General features: G+C 36.9%; 1 protein-coding gene and 1 long non-coding RNA gene across 3 annotated transcripts in view; one reads left to right on the top strand and one right to left on the bottom strand.

Moving 5' to 3' along the window:
* LOC148253805 (uncharacterized) lies at window positions 1–17,398 on the top strand. Of its 2 annotated transcripts, XR_015819247.1 has the most exons (4): window positions 1–150; window positions 5,715–5,756; window positions 16,770–16,871; window positions 17,025–17,398. It is a non-coding gene; the product is annotated as an uncharacterized LOC148253805 (long non-coding RNA). The 2 variants fall into 2 exon arrangements; XR_015819248.1 differs by lacking the exon at window positions 16,770–16,871.
* Window positions 8,694–22,611, bottom strand: part of LOC110813179 (ubiquitin receptor RAD23b) — a 22,235-nt gene continuing 8,317 nt past the window's right edge. Inside the window, exons 6-12 of the mRNA XM_088220319.1 lie at window positions 18,191–18,368; window positions 17,980–18,114; window positions 17,829–17,894; window positions 9,939–9,986; window positions 9,746–9,855; window positions 9,095–9,173; window positions 8,694–8,989 (exon numbers count right to left, since the gene is read on the bottom strand). Coding sequence (XP_088076445.1) covers window positions 8,873–8,989; window positions 9,095–9,173; window positions 9,746–9,855; window positions 9,939–9,986; window positions 17,829–17,894; window positions 17,980–18,114; window positions 18,191–18,368 — 733 coding nt within the window. The 3' untranslated portion in view covers window positions 8,694–8,872. The remainder of the gene's footprint in view (window positions 8,990–9,094; window positions 9,174–9,745; window positions 9,856–9,938; window positions 9,987–17,828; window positions 17,895–17,979; window positions 18,115–18,190; window positions 18,369–22,611) is intronic.

Below are 22,611 nucleotides of genomic sequence, written 5' to 3' on the forward strand. Positions count from 1 at the left end.
CATTTCCCACACTTCTTTTCTTCTTCCATTTTCACTTTTTAGAGAGAGAAAGAAGTAAGAAAAAATGAGAAAAAGTAAGAGTTTAAGGAGCTTGACTAAGGAATGCTAGAAGTTCCTTCCCTTTCCAAAAGACTAATCGACACAATTACGGTAAGAGATTCTTTGGTATTTTTATCTATATTTTTAAGTGCTCTTTTTAGTTAATTAATTTAATGAAATTGGATATTTGTCGAAATAGATTTATATGTTTATTTGGTAATTTATTTTGATAATAATTTATGATATATGTGTTATAATAATAATTTGAGATACATATGAGATTGTTCTTTTATCTTACCATCAAAAATGGCAAAGAGTGTAACACCCAAATTATTTTTTTTTGTATTATTTTTATTTTTATTTTTGTATTTGAATTTTTTTTATTTTAATTTAATTTAATTTAATTTAATAAAAATAAAAATAATAATAATGATAAAATTAGGTAAAATTATTATTTGTATTTAATTAAAATTGATTTTGGGAAAAAGGGGTGAAAATTTGTATTATGGGGGTGTTTTTGAAAAGAAAATCGAAAACTGGGGGCCAAAACGCAATTTAGAAAAGTTGTGCCACGTCAACAGCCACGTCAGCAGCCCCGGCCAACCAGGACACGCCGCGTGGCAAGCAAACGCTGACACGGGACGGGCCACGTGGGCGATCCGCGTGCGCGCGATCGGACGGCCTAGATTCGTTCCCGCGCGCACGAACGGCCCAGATCAAATGTGCGCACGGACGGCCCAGATTTCACGCGTACAGACGGCCCAGATTCAATCAGGCACGGATGGTCCGGATCGCATCGCGATGGATGGCCCAGATTTAATCCCAAATAAATCGCGATCGGACAGTTCAGATTTAATCTTGATGGACGGTTAAGATTAAAAGGCAAAGGGTATAAATAACCCCACCCACACCTGACCACAAAACCCTAGCCGCCAGTGCCTCATCGAAGAAGAAGAACCAGATGCCAGAGGAGCCAGCCGTCGCCACCCGCCGCCGCACTAGAGAATTTTTTGACCCCCAATCGAGGTAAATTTTATCCCCCTGGCTCGTTTTTCGATACTGAATCCGCTTATGGCCAAACCGAAGACAAACCACCGGCCAGAAAACCCCGCCGAAGTCCGGCGCCGCCGCCACGGCTTCCCTCTATTTTTGCCTCCGATGAGGCCCTTCCTGGTCTCCGTTCGATGCAATTTTTATACCACTGTGATCACCGTTCTTTTCTCTACAGGTTGACCGGAGCAAAACATCAAAACGCGACTCACGCCGGAGAAGCTGCCGCACCCGAGAGCACCACCGCCGGTAAGTCTCGGTTTTTCATAATTTTTTGGCCCACCGAGGGCCCTAGGGTTGTTTTATCGCAGGGACCAATGCAAGTTTGGCCGAATTCGGCCAAAAACGGTTGAAAACGGCCAACCGAAGGCGGATCGCCGCTGCCGTGCCGAAATTCTGATATTGGCCGAAAGGGGCCCTAGGTCTGATTTGGGATTTTTTGGGACATGTGCAGGTACCGGTAGTGCGTTTCAGTTTTCCAGAAAAAAATTCAGGAAAATTAGGGATAACCCGTAGGCGCACTGTAGAGCCGATTTCAGACCCTGAAACAAGTAAAGACCCCTCACCCTATTTCCTATCACGGTATTAAAGCTTAATAAATAATTAAACGATATTCTGTGGCTTTCTAGATGTATAATTGATTGAGGTTGCCAATGGAGTCCGAATCTGATACATTGTTGGTCAGTTGTTGTTTGATCTATTTTTCGGTATTAAATGCAGTATGATATTTGATGTAATTATTTTATGGTCTCGTATGCATGAATCATGGTTTCTTTTATTATGGTTTGTATTATGGTGAACCCGATACTGTGTTGTCTTATTTGGTGTCAATTACTGGTTTACATGTTTGTGTATAATTAGATGATTGAGACCAAGGAAAAAGGAAAAAAAAGTTATGTGCATTGATGAGTTGATAATGTGGACAGTCTGACTAGATATCCTGGGAGATGGTGGATGGACCGGGTCCGTAGGGAACCTTACCGGGAACGTGGTCTCTCATACCAGACGGAGTATGGTGACCTTATGTGTTTTGGTGCCCATACCGGACGGAGTATCGAGGTTTATGGTCTTGGCACCCATACCGGACGGGGTATGGGGACGACCCTGAAATCAGGTTATTAATGTTAATGTTAATGACGGAGTCCCATAGCTCGAAGTTTCCCATGCATCCAGAAAGCACCAAAATGTACCAAAGCATGCGACCTCGGTTTTGGTAGAATGGGATGAAGAGAGACATAGCCGACTTTGTATCTAAATGCTTGGTATGTCAGCAGGTCAAGGCAGAGCATCAGCACCCAGGTGGGTTACTTCAGCCTTTACCGATCCCGGAGTGGAAGTGGGAACATATCACCATGGACTTCGTATCGGGGCTACCCAAGGCACGTTCAGGATATGATGCCATATGGGTAATTGTTAACCGACTTACCAAGTCTTCCCACTTCCTAGCCATCAGGATGACCGATTCCTTGGACAAGTTGGCAAGGATGTATATCCGAGAGATAGTCAGATTGCATGGAGTTCTAGTGATAGTAGTATCCGACAGGGATCCCAGGTTCACTTCTTGGTTTTGGAGTAGTTTTCAGCAAGCTATGGGAATAAAACTGTCCCTTAGTACTGTCTTCCATCCCCAAACTGATGGACAATTAGAAAGGACAATTTGTACACTCGATGATATACTTCAAGCTTGTGTCCTTGACTTTGGGGGCCATTGGGACGACTATCTACCCCTGATAGAGTTTGCCTACAACAACAGCTACCAAGCAAGTATCGGCATGGCTCTATATGAGGCGTTATATGGGCGTCCGTGCAGATCACTGATTTGTTGGGAGGAAGTGGGTGATAGAAGATTGTTCGGTCCGAAGTTGGTAGAGGAGATCACGTCCAAAATAGTTAAAATCAGAAAGAATATTCAGACAGCTCAGAGTAGGTAGAAGAGTTATGCAGATACTCGGAGGAGAGACCTAGCGTTTGAGAAAGGCAACCGGGTGTTTCTTAAGGTCACTCCTTTCAAGGGAATTAGTAGGTTTGGCAGGAGGGGAAAATTAAACTCCTGATTTATTGGACCTTTCGAAATCTTAGACAGGATTGGTACTGCTGCCTACAGACTAGCACTGCCTCCAGAACTCTCCAGAGTCCACAATGTGTTCCACGTATCCATGCTACGTAACTACAACCCAGACCCCTCTCATGTCTTGGCTCATGAACCGCTTCCACTCCAAGAGGACTTGTCTTATGAAGAAGTACCAGTCGGTATCACGGACCGAAAGAGCAGGATGCTCCGCAACCGAAAAATATCATTTGTAAAGATCGTGTGGCAGAACCACACGCCCAGAGATGCTACCTGGGAGCTAGAATCAGATTTTAGAGCTCAGTATCCCCATTTGTTCGACCAAGAGTGAGAGACAAATTTGGGGGACCAAATTTCCTTAAGGGGGGGAGAGTTGTAACACCCAAATTATTATTTTTTGTATTATTTTTATTTTTATTTTTGTATTTGAATTTTTTTTATTTTAATTTAATTTAATGAAAATAAAAATAATAATAATAATAAAATTGGTAAAATTATTATTTGGATTTAATTGAAATTGATTTTGGAAAAAAGGGGTGAAAATTTGGATTATGGGGGTGTTTTTGAAAAGAAAATCGAAAATCGATGGTCAAAACGCAATTTGAAAAAGTTGTACCACGTCAGCAGCCATATCAGCAGCCCGGTCAGCAGCCCCGGCCAACCAGGAAACGCCGCGTGGCAAGAAAACGCTGACACGGGACAGGCCACGTGGGCGATTCGCGTGCGCGCGATCGGACAACCCAGATCCATTCCCGCGCGCACGGACGGCCCAGATCAAATGTGCGCACGGACGGCCCAAATTCAATCAGGCACGGACGGCCCAGATTTAATCCTAAATAAATCGCGATCGGACGGTCAAGATTTAATCTTGATGGACGGTTGAGATTAAAAGGCAAATGGTATAAATAACCCCATCCACACTTGACCACAAAACCCTAGCCGCTAGTGCCTCGCCGGAGAAGAAGAACCAGACGCCGGAGGAGCCGGCCGTCGCCACCCGCCGCCGCACCGGAGAATTTTCTGACCGCCAATCGAGGTAAATTTTCTCCCCCTGTCTCGTTTTTCGATGCTGAATCCGCCTATGGCCAAATCAGAGCCAAACCACCGGCCAATCGACCGAAAAACCCCGCCGAAGTCCAGCGGCACCACCGCGGCTTCTCTCTGTTTTTGCCTCCGATGAGGCCCTTCTCGGTCTCCGTTCGATGCAATTTTTATACCACTGTGATCACCGTTCTTTTCTCTACATGTTGACTAGAGCAAAACATCAAAACGTGACTCACGCCAGAGAAGCTGCCGCACTCGAGAGCACTGCCGTCGGTAAGTCTCAGTTTTTCGTGATTTTTTGGCCCACCGAGCGCCCTAGGGTTGTTTTATCGCAGGGACCAATGCAAGTTTGGTCAAAAACGGCCAACCTGATGCGAATCGCCACCGCAGGCGGCGGCGCTGTCACCGGAGCACGGCGGAGCTGCCGTGCTGGAATTTCGATATTGGTCGAAAGGGGCCCTAGGTCTGATTTATGATTTTTTGGGACACGTGCAGGTACCGATAGTGCGTTTCAGTTTTCCAGAAAAAAATTCAGAGAAATTAAGGACAGCCCGTAGGCGCACTGTAGAGCCGATTTTAGACCCCGAAACAAGTAAGGACCCCTCACTCTATTTTCTATCATGGTATTAAAGCTTAATAAATAATTAAACGATATTCTGTGACTTTATAGATGTATAATTGATTGAGGTTGCCAATGGAGCCCGAATCTGATACATTGTTGGTCAGTTATTGTTTAATATATTTTTCGGTATTAAATGCAGTATGATATTTGATGTAATTATTTTATGGTCTCGTATGCATGAATCATGGTTTCTTTTATTATGGTTTGTATTATGGTGAACCCGATACTATGTTGTCTTATTTGGTGTCAATTACTGGTTTACATGTTTGTGTATGATTGGATGATTAAGACCAAAGAAAAAGGGCAAAAAGGTTATGTGAATTGATGAGTGGATAATGTGGACAGTTTGACTAGATATCCTGAGAGATGGTGGATGGACCGAGTCTGTAGGGAACCCTATCGGGAACGTGGTCTTTCATACCGAACGGGGTATGGGGACGACCGTTTCACCCTCATATCGGACGGGGTATCGTGGTTTATGGTCTTGGCGCCCACACCGGACGGGGTATGGGGACGGCCCTGGAATTAGGTTATTAATGTTAATAGTTCACGTGTAGCGGGAACCCCCTATGGATTCCCATGGATACTAGTAGGCTGGTAAAAGAGAAAATTTATTGTCTGATTATTGAAGTACAAAAGTAGGACATGTGTTCTGTTACAAAGTATATATGATTTTATAATGATTATCATGTTATTATTTTCATAGGTTATTTTCATGAATCTCACAGAGGTAAGTGGACAGTAAAGGTTTTTATGTTAATAAATGAGTTTGTTATAAATTATGCTCCATTGGTTGTTTTTGTTTTCTACCAACCTTTACTCCTCTGGTAGTGAGATAGTGTGATGTCTTTACTGGGCTAGTGTAGCTCATTCCTTACTTAACCATTTCAGATCAGGAAGACGTGGTTCTCGAGCCCGTTCCGCAGGAAGACGGTGAGTTAGATGCCTAAGGACCTTATAGCTCTATTTATAGTTTTTATTTTGAGTATCTCTTTTAATTAGCTTATTCTTTCATATTTTGAGTACGTTTTTTGGTTATTGTGTAAGGGATATTAATCAAAAATTTTATTACGCTTCCGCATTTAAGATTTTTAATGCATACATCTTCATTTAAATTCCGGGGCCGTTACAAAGATGCTTATTCTAAGGAGCTCCAGCTTTAAAGAATATTCTGATGATCAAATCCAGCTATAATGGGCCTTTAGCTGAATATATTGTTGAACCCCCACCAAGTTCTAGATGTGAGGTATGATATATGATAATGTGCCTTATGACTATTGATGTGATACCCACTAAAGATAAACCTAAACTAGAGGAGTGTAAGAAGCGGACTGGTATTAATGAGCTTCCAGGAAACGAAAGAAAGCAATTACGAGGTAACAATACCCTATGCTACTCTATTCTTCACTAAGTATCAAACAGTGAGGCCGAATCCACCAAACAGAGTTCCCGACCTAGGAAGAAATGACACTAGAAGGTGTTAAAAACCCAAAGAAAAACGGACTTTACTGTTAAGAAACGGCTTGGCCTGAAAATCCCGGCCTAAGAAAGAAGTCTGAATGTAGTCTGCATATGGGTACCCGTAGGGTAAACATGTGTCGCATTGCATATATAGGATAGGATACTTGGCCCACACATTCATCGATGTTCTAAGCTCCCATGGTGAGGAAGTCGAAGGTAACTTTATACTTCGCAGGAAAATCAGAGACAGGCAACTTTCTTGACGCATAGACCTGGAGGCCCACATGCGAGCAAGGATGCTTGCGTATGCGCCGAACAGGCAAGCCAACCTACACAACCCATGAACACACACATGTGCCCACATGTGCCGCGCACATGAGTGTCGGGAGCACCATACACGTGACCTTCTAGGCCCACACAGAACCGACCGCGCGCGCAAGCCCAGAAGGCCGAACGCGTGCGCAAGCCCAGAAGGCTGAACGCGTGCGCAATGTGCGGACGGGCCCGAGGCCAGCCCAACCAAGCCCACGATTCCTACGGGCCTTTCCCACGCTACCCAAGTGGGCCGATTGACCCAACCTAATTGGGTTACCCTAAAACCGGCCCTCCCTAATTCTTTTAAATTAATTAATATTTTTTTAAAGTTTAAAAAATGAGCTTTGGGACCCATTTTTTAAATTACCCATGTTATTAACTTAAAATCCCACATGTCTAAATTAATTTCTAAATATATTTTTCATGGAAGTCACATGGGATAAGTATTAATGTATTTTAATTATTATTTTATTATAAGTCAATCCCTTAAGATTATTTAATTAATATTTTTGAGATAGGATAATTATTTTATTATGTAATTATCCTAAATTTAGATAGAATTTTATTTAGAACGTTATTTTATTAAATTATCCCAATAGTTTGTATTTATCTAGATTGCTCGAAAAAAACTATAAATAGGCATTTGCTCATAGATTGTAAACATACCAATTACAATCAGTATGAGAGAATTCTTAAAAGCTTAGGTTTTTATTTTTTTTAGCATTTTTACTAAATTAGCTTCTCCAAGTTCTTTAAGAAGTAGGAGTTTTCAGAAATCCTATTGAGCTAAGAAGCAGGGATCAACTTATCAGTAAATCTGTTGCGATTTTTCTTTTCTTGTTTTTTTTTCCTAGTCTTTGTTTATGCATTTCTTCTACGATTGTAGATTCAATTAGAGTGATGAGTTTATCTAGACGATTATAGTTCCTTGCTCACTATTTTTTCTATTTGATAATGACAATAATAATAATAATAATAAAAGAAGATTCAGCAGAGGATAAGAAGTCTTACCTTACTCTATTGGATATTCACAAGTGAAAAAAGACGAATGAATCCAACTTTTCCTTTTCCTATTTTACGTTCTTCTTTTCTTCTTCACGACTTCATTATGCGCTGGCAAGTTCGTTAACAAGTCAATGAAAGGACAAAGAGGGAGTCAGTAGCAATGGTGATGTAGCTCAGAAAATATAGATAGGAGGAGGACGAGAACTGGTGACCCCAAGAGTATCAGAGACATGGATGAAGAGGGAAACAGGGTTGTTGTCCTGACTGATGCAGCATCATGTTGATTCCATTGCTGGCAACTCTCTCCCTTCTCCGTCTCCCTTTGTCCACTTTCCTTCTGGTTATTAATCGAAGAATTTAAAATTTTGAGAATTAAATTATTTGTAGACTTTAAAAATTCTCTCAAAAAAAATTAAAATTAATTAATTAAATTAGTAGATTACTATACATTAAAAAATAAAAAAAACATGTTTAAAACTATTATTATTATTATTTTATTTATTAATTAAAATTAATTCAGTTTAAACATTAGATAATTTGTTTTAAGAAAGAAGCTTAAAATAATCAGATAATATTAAAATATCAAACTATAATACAGTTTTAAAAAAATAAAAAATAATCATACTGAAAAAAAAGTTCCATACAAAATTATAAAAAAAAATCAATTTTTAGAAACTAATTTAATAATCTAATCTAATATCCATTTTTAAATTAAATAATAGTAATTTAAAATTGATATTTATATTAAATAAAATATTTAATTAAATGAATATTTTAAAATAACTTAAATTATTAAAATAATTTCTAAAAAAGTAATATCAAACAAATAATTATAACAATTAAATCTTATAGCATAATTCTTAATCCTCGTTTATCATTAATTTTGTAACATAATAACTTAATAAAATATTTTATATTAAAGACATTTTTTACAAGTAAAAAATAATATTTCACTTTAAAACCACTTCTATTAAAAGTCATTTTGAAAGCATTTTTACCAACTCCAAGCACTGGCTTTGTAAAACAGACTTTAAAATCAATCCACTCATATTCTTGTGCGATCTACCCACAAATGAAATGTGCACTAGCTTTAGGGGGAGGAAAAAAGCACCTTAATTAGTTGTGTTCATCTTTGCTTTATGCATGTATATAATTTGATTCAATCGCTACCCAAGTAAAAACATTAACAAAGGCCAATGAATCCAAATTATAATAAGATTAAGAGAGACAAAACAAAACTATAAAACTCAATTGGTTAGCTTCACAGCTCAATCCTCAAAATCTCCAGCATTTTCCAACAGGTAGTTAGCTGCCAATTCCTCATTGCGATCACAAGCCAAAAAGGCTTCAATGACGAGTGCCCTATCGAATCCCATTGCCTCTAGCTGTTGATGAACACACAAGAAATTTAAAACATCAAACTAATACATGCGTCATTCTCAACAATACATGCATCCTTCTCACTTCCATGTAGGAAAAAGAGTACATACCCTTTCAATTGCCTCTTGTTCGGCAGGGGTGACGTTGATAGCATGAGGCATGTCTTGCTCAGCTTGATCAAATATATCCCTGCAAACATTTATTCTCACGATAATTATTTTAGATCTGCATAAAAGAAACATAACAGAAGTGGACCAATCTCCATAATGAGATTCTCTCTTTCCTAATCCAAGATTAGGAGCCAAAATTCTCAGCACGATCATTTCATTATCCAACAAGGTTTTCGATCTAGATTATTCTCCTGTACAGTCAAGCAGCTATCCAGTAAAAAAAACAACCCATCTAAGGTGGCATTTGTTTACATCCAGCTTAGTTTCAATATGGTAACCTCCTGATTTTGAAGTTTGACCCCCTCCCAAAAAAAAAACATTGCTAATAGATATCTTTTGTTTATGTATTTTCCCCTTTCCTTTTCTTATTAAAGCAGAATTTTACATGTTCATTGTGGTCAGTGGTGTTATTATTGATCAACACTACAGAGATCAGGATAAATCTTTTTTTAACTATCAATGACAACATGTTGATTGTAATGAATGTTCAACTTATCCTTTGCTCATCCAGATGTTGCCACAACTTTTTCCCATAATTTTTTTTACAAGAAACATTCTCCTAGAATTTACCTAACAAGTAATTATTCTCACCCTTCAGAACCTTCAATAGGCTCATTTATTAACTGAAGGAATTCTGCCTGGTGCTCCTGAATCAGTCTCAAAAGCTGGGGGTTTTGCTTTCCAAGCTCCTGAAGCATGGGCTGTAACAAAAACAGCATTTTCAACTCTTCTCAAGAAGCTACCAAGATAAATTCAGTTTAAAGAGAAAAAGAGATTCACTGACCTGTAAAATTTGTGGATTTGATTGCACTATTGATCGCAACGTTTGGAACTAAAACCAACAGAGAAACAAGAGAAGTTATCTCATCGCGAAAATTCATCACCTACAAATCTTTAGATATTGCCACTTTTCAAATAATTCAATATCAATCAGATTTATACTAATAACTAATGAGCCAGATACTCGTATAAAGAGGAAATAGATTGTTCAAATTAGCCTTAAGTTTAAAGACGGCCTAAAGATTAAAAATTATAATTTTATTAAATACAAAACTAGTATGCTATTTAGGAGTCTATTATCATAGTTCTAGTAACTTTATAATTTTTTGTTTTCAATATTTATTTTTACTATTTACATTAGTAGTATTAGTTCCTCATCCTATTAGTGTTAGTGATCTAATTCTACCGAAGAACTATTATGTACAAATTTTGGTAAATTCACTTCTAGTTATTCAGTAAAATTTTTTATGCATTTCTTAATTTTCTGATTCTATGTGCCATCAAACTCTATATTAAGACTTATTCGATGTAGATATATAAGAAACTCTAGATGTGATACCTAAATCTTTGTCTCCAAATTCCTAAATAGCTAATTTAATCCTAATTCATGCTAGATCAGTTTGTATAATAGCTAAAGAATCCTACTCCAAAAACTTAAAACCCCACACCCAAATACCCAAACTCGACTGACCGGGAAGAAAAACAGAAATAACCAATCACTGAAGCCCATAAATCAACTGCCAAGGCAATCAGAACCAAAGACTCTCTCTCATCCCCAAAAGCCCAGGGTGAAATTCCACGGAAAACAAGCCACTCACGATTGCACTTTTTCCCTATCCTGCCTTCTCATTCCCAAATTTTCTTGTTGATAGTGTTTCCTACCACTACCAGATCTGGTACCACTCTCTCAAGCTGAACCTAGTGTTGGGACACTGATGCTGCTCAATGAACAAAAATTGGTGCATAGTTCCTATGCAAACGTAACCGCAAGTGAAGTAGTCAGATTGCCACTGTTTTGACTTTCTAAGATTGGGTTGACCAAATCAGTTCATCCTATCCAGTTTTAGAGCCCTTCTACACTGGTTACAATTCCCCAATTAATTGTCATGCACTCAGTTTTCTAATTAACCATCAACTTCAACATCTGCAGTATAAAAGAATTTTCAGTACGTGGAATATTAAGGAAGATAATGAGCTATAGCTATGAGATAATAAAGCTGACAACTCTTTCTTAGTTGTAGCCTGAGCACAATCAAACAGGAAAAAGTGAAGCAAAGGTCGAAAGCATTCAACAATATTTTCAAATCCAAACCTTTGTGGCATAGAGAGAAGCTTGTCATTTACAAAGATTGTTTCCAGAATCTTGTTTCAATCTCTATCGTTGAACGACAGTCTTTCGACACAATCATATCCGCAACCATATAGATTAGCTTGGACAAATAGTACAAGTATTTTGGTAACTCAACCAAGTCTTGACTCTATTCGTCATGGTATTTACAGAGATTCAATCTTGTGCAACATTGTTCCTACAATGTTCATAAATGTTTGTCTAGGTCAACCTTAGCTTTTTAATAGACATGTTCAGTATAACGTGACTACTAATACCCATTATTTTACACTTGGCACAAAGGATATAGCTTTAAAATCTATGACTAAGAAGAGATGAGGAAACATAAACATCCAAAAGCATCTATGGAGAGAAAAAGCTCATTGAAGTTGAAAACAAGAACTGCCGCGTTCTCCTAATAGTAGAGATGTTGAGGTTACTAAAGATTTTTTCATTACGCGAAGAGACTTAGACAATTTTTATACAGTATATAGATAAAATTAGGTTGTTACAAAACTATTAACAATTTAATTTACACATGAATACTACCGTTGCACTTTTACATATATTAGAAAAGGTCAATTGCAAGGAGACACCGATGGCAATAATTAGATCTGTTTAACTCAAGGATGAAGTTAATGCACAATTCTTCCGATACGTTGATTTCATCCTCCTCTCAATAAAATTTCACTCTATTAAATAATCATGTGTTTCCATTAGTTTTAGCATTAAAGAGAATAACCGGACAGAAATTTTCCTAGAGTTTTGTTACAAGATTACATGATATTTACTTGTAATTATTGGTAGCTGACTTTCCATATATATTAGCATAATTATATACAGCCAATTAATAGGCTAATTTATGTTAGTTACCTTACACAGATCCCACTATATGTATATATATCCCTAACCTATTAGAATGAAACTATCAGACAATGTTCCTATATTTTTCCGCTCTCTTACATAGTCTCAAAGCCATGGATTGAGAGTTGGGCCAGATCAGATCTGATCTGTGTCCCAACCACCACTGAAGGAGAAATAGAGGCAGCAGCTGCGGCGGCATCTGAAACGAGGAGGCTTGGAGCCGATCTGGTGAGACGAGACAGCCAGAATCAGAAGGGAGGGAGAAGCCAAGGAGATGGCTTGTGTACACGGCTCGGAGAAGACAAACCGTGCAGCAGGAATCCTGATATGCGTGTGCAGCAGCCAGTCCAGATCCAAGTCGGGGCGTGGCGGGGAGAAGACAATCCAGCCTTGTACGCGACAGATCGGTCTAGATCTGCGTGAGGTCGGTCTGGAGAGGGTGTAGATGAAGCTATCTGTGTCGGAATCAAAAGGTCGGAGAGGAAGAATCTGAGGCAGTTGCCATCGGTTGCGCGAAGCTAGATCCACAAATTTTTCAGTGTTTTCCGGCGCGATTTAACAAAATCCGTTCACTTGTTCATTGCAAAATTATATGACTCAACAAAAGATTCTCTATCAGTCCTCTTGTGTTGATACACCCACTCAAAATGGAATAACTGAGAGAAAGACTAAACATTTACTTGAGACTGCTCGAGCTCTTTTATTCCAAACACAGGTCCCTAAGCAGTTCTAGGCTGATGCTATTTCCACGACCTACTTTTTAATTAATCGTCCGTCATCTATAGTACTTAATGGAGATGCTACTTACAGTGTTTTTTTTTTCCAAACAAGTCATTGTTTTTTATTCAACCTAGAGTATTTGGTAACACCTGCTATATTCGAGATGTGTTGCCTAATATTACTAAATTAGACCCAAATGTCTTGAAATATGTATTTTTGGGATATTCTTACCTTCAAAAGGAATATCAATGCTATTTTCTAGATCTCAATAAATACGTGGTATCAACTGATTTGGTATTTTCAGAGAACACGTCATTCTTCTCCTTATCATCTAATTCTACAAATTAAGAGGAGGACGATGAGTAGCTCATTTATAAGTTCACATCAAGTGTCTCAAATGAGCAATCAGATAATGGTGTTTCTTCAGATGATGTGTCTCCAACTCTAATTGAGTAAGTTGATGATGGTGTGCCTCTGACCGAAGTACAACCACCAATTATTCATATTTATTACAAAAGACAACAGACTAATGATACATGTCCTGTACCAGCTTCCTCATCGTCTGATCCTATCCCACATGACTTGGATCTTCTCATTAATTTTCTTAACGGTAAACATTAATGCACCCTTTCTAAATCTACGTATCCCATTGATAATTTTATTTCATATAGTCACCTGTCCCATTCGTTTATTTTTTTTAATTACTTTTATAGATTCAATTTCCATACTTAAGGGAATTATGGAGGCTTTGAATCACTCTCTTTGGTATAAAATGATGTTTGACTAGATAAATGCTTTCGGTGAAAATCATACCTAAGATTTGGCGAATTTGTCAAAAGTAAAAAAGTTGTGAAATGCAAATGGATCTTTTCAGTCCAAGTGAATCCAGATGGTTCCGTGGCAAGACTTAAAGTCAAACTAGTAACGAAAGACTATACTCAAACTTATGAAGTGGACTATTCTGATATATTCTCTCTAGTGGTCAAACTTACATCTCTTTAATTATTCATCTCTATTGCAGCCTCCCAAAAGTAGCCCTTACATAACTTAGATATTAAGAAAGCATTTTTTCATAGTGATCTCTCAGAAAAAGTGTATATGAAACAACCACATGAATTTGTTGCTCAAGGGGAGTATGAGAATATCTGTCATTCAAAGAAATCTTTGTGTAATTTAAAACAGATTCCCCGTACGTAATTTGGCAAGTTTAGGGAAGTAGTTCTATATTAAAAAAGAGTAAGTATAATCATTCGATCTTTTATAAATAATTAATAGCTGGTATTATACTTTTTGTTATTTATGTAGATGACATTGTCATTATAGGAAATGATTGTGCAGAAATATCTTCTCTCAAGTCATTCTTGCATACTAAGTTTCACACTAAAAACTTGAATCAGCTAAAATATTTCTTTGGAGCCGAAGTAACAAAAAGCAAGAAAGGAATTTTCTTGTCTCAAAAGAAGTATGTACTTGATCTAATTGCAGAAATTGAAAAATTGACAGCTAAGTCGTGCAATACACAAATGACGCCACATGTATATCTTACAAAAGATAATAGCGAACCTCTTGATGATCTGGAAAAGTACAGGCAACTAGTTGGAAAATTGAATTATCTCACAGTGACTTCTAGATATTGCATATCATGTTAATGTTGCTATTCATTTTATATCTGCATCTACAATCAAACATTGAGAAGCTTTATAACAAATTGTGCTGCTTAGAAGGTGCTCCAAGACTTAACATATTATTTAGCAATTATGAGCACACTCACATTAAACGCTTTGCAGATATTGATTTGGCTGAATCTAAAATTGATAAACGGTCCACTACAGGTTATGTGTTTTTGCTAGTGAGAACTTAATATCATGAAGAAGTAAGAGGCAGACCGTTGTGCCCTAATCTAATACAGAATCCGAATAAAGAGCTATGACCCAATCTACATGTGAAGTCTTATGGATACATCACCTTCTAACCGAAGTGGGTTTAAATCCTGTGTCACCTGTAAAACTCAGAGTGTGATAATTAATCTGCATTTCATATTACTTCAAATCTAGTGTACCATGAAAGAATCAAACATATCAAAATTCAAGAAAACTTGGTTTCTATTGGTTATGTGAAGACAGGAGAACGTGTAATATATTCACGACTTTAATGCAACTCGAACTGAATACTTTCGTAACAAACTAGACATGATAAATATCTATGCTTCAACTTGAGGAAGAGTGTTACAAGATTACTTGATATTTACTTGTAATTATTGATCGTTGACTTTCCATATATATTAGCATAATTATAAACAGCCAATTAATAAACTAATTTATGTTAGTTACCTTACACCACTCTATATGTATGTATATCCCTAACCTATTGAAATGAAACTATCAAAAAATATTCCTATATTTTTCCGCTCCCTTACAAGTTTCTTGGAAAAGCTCGAGGTTAATGTTCTACATTATTCGCTATTTCACAACTTATAGATGAGTTCTTTCCAACGAGGAAAGAATTATGCAAAATAATGTAAATTTAAATTGCTAAATAAAATTAAGAATGATAATTATATTACACATAAAGCCAATGTAACATTCAGGAATTTACCATTAAATGTTTAGTGCCTTTAGGTTCTTATTTTTTCACTATTTAGTTTCCTTGTACTTACCGTATTATTCTCCAATTTTATTAGTATTAGTTATCTAATTATATTTAGAAACATAACTAAATTAGTATTATAAATATTTTTGTAAATTCACTTTTTGAGACATCCTTTAGTTATTCAAGAAAGAAACTAAATTTTCCAGTTCTATATTGCACTAAATCCTTACATTTGATGCTTATAAGTTCTTAGATATAACATCCAAGAAACAGAAAGTGTGAAGCGTAGAATTTATTCCTAAATTCCCAAGAATGCAAACTTAGCCCCAACTTGTACTGTATTATGGTGATTAGATTCTAGGTTTTCTGGTTTAATAGAAAAGAGACTATATTAGCATAAGAGAGAAAAAAAATGTGGAGAATAAGACATCTTCCTCAAAGAATTACATCAGATACAACGAAAAGAAACATAGGAATGAAAAACTCTAAGAGATGGAAACAACAGGCTGCCAGTTTCAGTGAAGCATAGGAATGAAAAACTCTAAGAGATGGAAACAACAGGCTGCCAGTTTCAGTGAAGCTCTGAGACGGCTATATCAGAGTATCTCCTTGACTTTTGATGCAAAATGTAGAAAGAAATATAACCCTATCCCACAACTCCTAAAGAGAAGATAACAGTCATAAAAAATTCTGCAGCTTTTTTCCAGCCAAATCACCCATAATCCTGCAAATATTGCCCCTTGCAATAAAGGCCTGGCTCCCTTGCGCACCCTTCTCCACAAATACATGAACCCATTAAGCCCTCAACCTAGATCCTAGGTTTCAGGAAGAATTCAGCCAAATCTTCCATATTAGTTTGTACCCAAAATTCAGCTATAAAATCATCAGAGAACAACTTATAAGAAAAAGGAGGTTTAAAGTATCCAACTCCATATACCAAAAGCTGTCCAACAAGTCCTAATTTTGGAATTGGAGTAGGTTGTTATGGAAGATTTCAGTCACTTCCACCATCATTTTGAGGCATTTGTTAATATATATCAGGAGGATCCAAAGCATTGGAAACCAAACCAAGAATTCAATACAGGGGGTGAATGACCTGACTAGGGAACTTTCAGTCCCTTCGGGCAAACAAAACATAGGTGAAGTCAGCATAAACATAGGTGAACACAGTATTGCCAGGGGAAGACATTACTAGCTCCTGGTTCCGTTTAGGCCACGATCATTTTGATGCTGGTTCTTTTATCTCCAAGGATTCTACTAAAGTTCAAGATTTTGATGGCTCTTTTGACCACTTGCATTCATTTGATCGCTGCAACATTTTTTTTTGGCTGTCAGAATCTCAATCAGTCCCACCTAGACAATTTCTGATGGGTTTAGATGATGCTAATCAAGGCTTCCAGCTTCAGGAATTACTTGCTATATTTACCAAAAATTTTGGTACGCTACATGTTTGCCTCATGTACACAGTTCTAAAATTTTGCTGCAATCTGTTGCAAGACGGAGAAAAATTTTCTCATTCTGAAGTTAACAAAAGTTACTTTATGTCGAGTGAAGACTTTTTTATTGTTCTAAAGCACTTCTATGGCACAGGAACAACCTCCGGATTTGGGATGATCTGTCAACTGGAATTTTTTCTTTTGGGAAGCTGTTCGACTAGGCTGTCTCTGTTTCTCATTATTGGTGCTTGCGGACAAGCACCTATCAGAGGAGGTATGTAATCTTATAGTCCATAATAAATAATAAAAGCACTTAAGAGTCTGGTTTATGACACGGACCCACAGACAGCAAGCAGCGGGCGGAACACAGGCAAAATGCAAAGAGAACCATTACTGCTTTGGTTAAAGTGAGATGCCTTTTATTTCAGGAGTTTCCTTATCTCTGTAATTTAAATAAAAAAGGCAACTTAAGAAAGCCTAAGGTCATGGTGATTAAATAGGCTAATTATTTTTTTTCAATAAAGTGTGAATAGATAATAAACTGTATGCGATTAAATCACTAATTATCGTAACTTAAAATCATGAAGATTAGATTACCAGTTTTAGGAAGAAGTAAGCAGGCTTATTCCTATTTATTTGTACCCTTTTATAAAAATTATGCAATCAAATCATTGAAGAAAAATTTATACAAAGAATTTTAGATTATTTAACTGCTGAGACTCAAGGACTTTAGAATCCTAAATACTAATACCACACATTACTGCACATAACCTGATCCCGAAACCATGACTCTGCCACCACATTGATAGGAAAGCTTGTATAAGCCCATCAAAGAAAGACTAAAGTAGATTTCATATCGGAAAAAGGGGAGGAAGAAAACATAAGTTTATTGTAACCTCTATGTAGAGTATTAAGTTTCCTTGATAACAGGAATTGTAACACTTCACAGGAATAATACCTGTTGATTGCTTCTCAGAAATTCCAGAGATCCAAGTCCACCAACACCAGCACCAGATGGTGCCTCCTGGGAAAAATTCAGCATAGCATAAACAAAAAAAGGAAACCTCCTTACAAACACAATGAAATTCAAACAAGATCAAAATGTTTACCTGAGGAAACATATTTAAAGGAGACGAATTAGGTGCTCCAGAGGCACCAATTACTGGGGCTGCACCTGTTTCTGTTATCTGAGTTGCGGGCAAATGACCTACTGGAACAGCAACTTCTGTTGTTTCAGGTATTCCCTAAAAATAAAGAAGTATTAAGACCAGATGTAGAGAAATAAACATTTATCGCTACATTTGCAAAATTTAGACTTACAGAGTAAAGATAATCTACTGCTCGCTCCGGGTTGTTATAAGCTGCACGAAGTGCTCGGCTAACTGTCTCTTTGTCCCAGTTTCCGCCACCAATATCCATTATTTGTTGAATGGTCTGTTCAAGATTACTACCAGCAACTAAATTGGAGGCAGCTTGACCATAGGTATCAGCATGTGGTCTGCAATAAGTATATAATATGCATCACTAGATAATAACAAAAACTCTGTTGAACACTAGAAAATAACATACATTAAAAAGTTGAGAAGAGAATTTTTTTAAGGTTGTTAAATCAAGAGAATTTTTCTAAAGCCATTTGATCACGTTAACTGAAATTTCCTGGATTATATGCTTTTGAGACTTGGTTTTGGACCCAAATGGAGAAGCTGGATAAAAACATGTATTTTCGCTACTAATTTTGCTGTGATCGTCAACGGCGCCCTCCACTTTTTTCAATGCCTCTAGAGGCCTACGGCAAGGAGATCCCCTATCTCCACTCTTATTCATTATTGTGATGGAGGCATTGAATAAACTTATTGAGAAAGTAAAATCACTGAACTTGATTAAAGGGATTACTGTAGGTAACAGAGATCACAAAACGGAAATTTCTTATCTTTTCTTTGCTAATGATTCATTGATTTTTTATCAACCAGATTTCAGCTCCCTCATCTTCCTAAAATGTATTCTACTATGCTTTCAGGCTGTCTTCGATTTACATATAAATTTCCAAAAATCTGAGATGGTTTTGTTGGGAAACAACTCTAGAAATGAAGATTTCAGTGTGATTTTGGGATGCAACTAGTCACAATTACCTATCACTTACCTTGGCATTCTTCTTGGCACCAAGCACAATGATAATAATTGGTGGGAACTATGATCGATTTGTTAAAATAACAGATTATCTACCTGGAAGAAAAAATTTCTATCAAAAGGAGATAGATTGACCCTGATTAAAAGCACACTCTCCAATCTCCCGATTTACTTTTATAGATGCTTAACATACCAAATAAAGTGGCAAAAAAACTACAGCAGATCGAATGTAACTTTCGTTGGGGATAGTGAAAACTGCAAGAAATACCACTTAGTGAATTGGTTGGAGATCAAAAAACCCTTAAAAGAAGGGACCTTGAGACTAAATATCAATAGTCAAACTAAGCAAGGCACTTCTTGGTAGATGAATTTGGAGATATTGGAATGAAAATAACAGCCTCTAGAAAATGGTGATAGACTCAAAATGGTATAATGGCAATCCACAAAATCTCTCTTATATTAAAAGCAACAACTATGGTTACAGCTTATGAAAGAACATCATCACACTTAGTAATACGATATTTCAGTGCTCAAAATGGAATATTGGTAATGGGTTCAAGGTCTGTTTCTGGGAAGATTTTTTGTGCGATTCAAAAAAACTAAAAGATAAATATCCTCTTATCTACCGGATAGCTAAAAACAAAACGATTTACCCTTCTTACTTCACTTATTGGCAAACACTAACTCTTATTAAGAGTATGATGGCAAATATTCCTGTCTATTTCATGTCTCATTCAATAGTTCCTGCAAGTGTGATTAAAAGATTAGAGGCAATGCAAGTTAGGTTTCTCTGAGGCTATTTTGAAGAGAGGAGGAAATACTATTTGACCAATAGTCATATCTATTTCCATGTCTCTCTCAACGATCCTTGTAAATACAGCTAAAAGATTAGAGGCAATGCAACTCAAGTTTCTTTAGGCTATTTTGAAGAGAGGAGAAAATAGGAAATACTATTTAGTAGCTTGAATGATGGTTAAACAGCCATCTGGGAGGGTGTATTGGATGTAAGATCTTTGATCGAATTTAAGAGTGCATTGCAAGTAAATGGCTTTAGACATTTATGTGGGAGAGAGAGAGAGAGAGAGTCTATGGAGAAAGGTGTTAGTTGGCAAAGTTTCGTTTAAAGATTTTAAGATTCAAGGAGCCCAAAGGGCTGCATGGAGTTGGCTTATGGAAGAAGATTAATTCCAGGAAAGAGATCTTTCAAAAATGTATTAAATGGAGAGATGGGTTGTAGGAGGAAATGAAGTTTTAGAAGGATGAGTGAATGGAATAAGGACCTCTTTTCACAAGGTTTCCATCTATTTTTGCCGTTGCTTAGAACATGAACATATCTCTGAAGGACACTCTTGTAGGAATCGATAGGGAGCATATTTGGTCTATGATTTTATTTAGAAATCTGAACGATTGGGAGATAGAAGAGTACATGAATCTTCTCAACTCTCCTACTCAGGTGTCCATGGAAGGGTAAAAGATGAACTAGCATAGAGTCCGAACAAGAATGGACGATTTTCTCTCAAATCCTTGAACCTATTTTTACCAAGTGGGAGAGAGACACTAAAAAATTTCCTTCTAGCATGATCTGGAATGCAAAGGCCACAACCAAGGTGGCTTTTTTGCCTGCGAAGCGGTCAATGAGAGGATTCTCACATTAGACAAGCTAATTATAAGAGGAAAAACATTTATTGGTGAACGGTTGCTATCTATGCAAAAATGGCAAGGAGAGTTGCAATCATATTATGCTATAGTGTTTGATTGCTCACTGACTTTGGTTTTTGGTGTATGGTCCTTTGGGGAGTTAATTGAATCATTGTTGGCACAACAAGGGATGAGCTGTGGGCATGGAAGGGTTTTAACATGGAAAAAAAAAACACATAAGGTTTATTCCCTTGGCCACCCTTTGAACTATTCGGAAGGAGAGGAATAGAGGGCTGTTCAGAGGAACTGACTCTTCCTCTGATAGATTTAAAGATTCTTAGTTCCTAAGCTCTAAGCTTTTTTATAAAAGACTAACCGCTGTATTCTAACAAGGATTTTGGGGACCTTATAAACATTTTATTAGACTGATAAATATTTTATATATGGATTGCATCGCTGTGGTGTTTTATTAATTCACTTTTACTTCTAAAAAAATAAAGTTGAAAAGATAGAATTTAATTTCATTAAAAAGATAACATGGAGGACTGCTTGTAAGAGCCTCTAACAGAATGCCAAACCGCCACATCAGATATAAATCTGGAAAGCAAAATATAGATGAGACTTATGTTGATATATTTAAAAAGTAATTCCCAAAAATATATTCAAAAAGTAAACAATAACAGACCCATCTAAGTTTGTGATTTAGACTCCAAATTAAATTTCTGCAGTTCATTCCTGTGACATTTAGATTCTGACTAATAAGAAAGTTACTCAAGAGAAGAGAAATATTAAAAGAAAAGCGACCAGAAAACAGAAAACTAAGCACGAAATCACAGTCAACTCTTAAAAGAGGTCCAATCCAGCCAGATAAAGCAACATGTCTAACTATCACATAATAAACACCAGAAAAATATCATGAACATAATTATCAAAGAAAAAAACCTTGATTGCATTAATAAAAAACAAAAGCAGGGGAATTAACCAAAAGGTAAAGTCTGGGTAACATTCTTGAGCATAGATTCTCGGCACAGCAAAATCATGAGCAATGTAATACATCAACCATATACATCCAATCAAAAACACAAAGTTCGTTTAGTATTCTTCATTCAATGGCTTATATAGGTGAAGAAATGTCAACAAATTTGTTGAATATTCTTTATTCAACGGCTCATATAGGTGAGAAATGTCTGCAGAAAACAAGTAACTCTTCAAATTTCAGATTCCTGAATAGCTAGCAGACCAAGAACTACCAGCAGAGTCCACCAAAACATTTCACCTAAGTAGGCATCTATCACCTACAATAAACAGGTATAGGGACTTGGCACGAGGACTTTCTTTAAATTCTTGGTTGGAAGTTGAAACATAATTATTAGTAATCAAACGCCTAAAATTCTACAGGTTCGGCTCCTCAAAACCGAAAAATAATCTATAAGTTCCAAAATTCTTTTTTTTTTTTAAATAAAAGGAAAAAATTATTAAAAGCTGGAGATTCCCAGATATGAAGAAGAGTATGCTGGTAAAGAAAAAAAAAAGAAAGTAGAAATAAGCAGAAATAGGAGGTAGAAAGAAAAGTGGTGACACAATACAGTATTATTGTGTGAGCAGGCCCCAAGAGAGGAAGGAAATCTTGGCTAATCTACGCAAGCATTTTGATTAATTAGCTTTGATTAGGACAAAGAGGTTAGTGAGGTAAGGAGTTTGGAATAAGGCGGAGTAGGCATTGTATGTCAAATTGGACACAAGAATTAGCTAAATATCCTTAAAATAGGAATTTGGTTTTCATGGTAAATATCATTATTGGAAGTGGACTAGGAGTTCATCAGCATCTGTAAAATATCAAAACTTACAGTACAGCTTACCTATAAACATGTAAAGACAGTTACCACGGGCAAATCAATTAGCATAATTAACTAAAACAGACACTACCTTAATACTACAGATCGGAAGTTCACTTGAACAGGCCCTGAACCCTTATT

This window comes from Carica papaya, chromosome 5, assembly GCF_054855325.1.
Source record: "Carica papaya isolate Zhongbai chromosome 5, ASM5485532v1, whole genome shotgun sequence".
In the NCBI taxonomy this organism is placed as follows: domain Eukaryota; kingdom Viridiplantae; phylum Streptophyta; class Magnoliopsida; order Brassicales; family Caricaceae; genus Carica; species Carica papaya.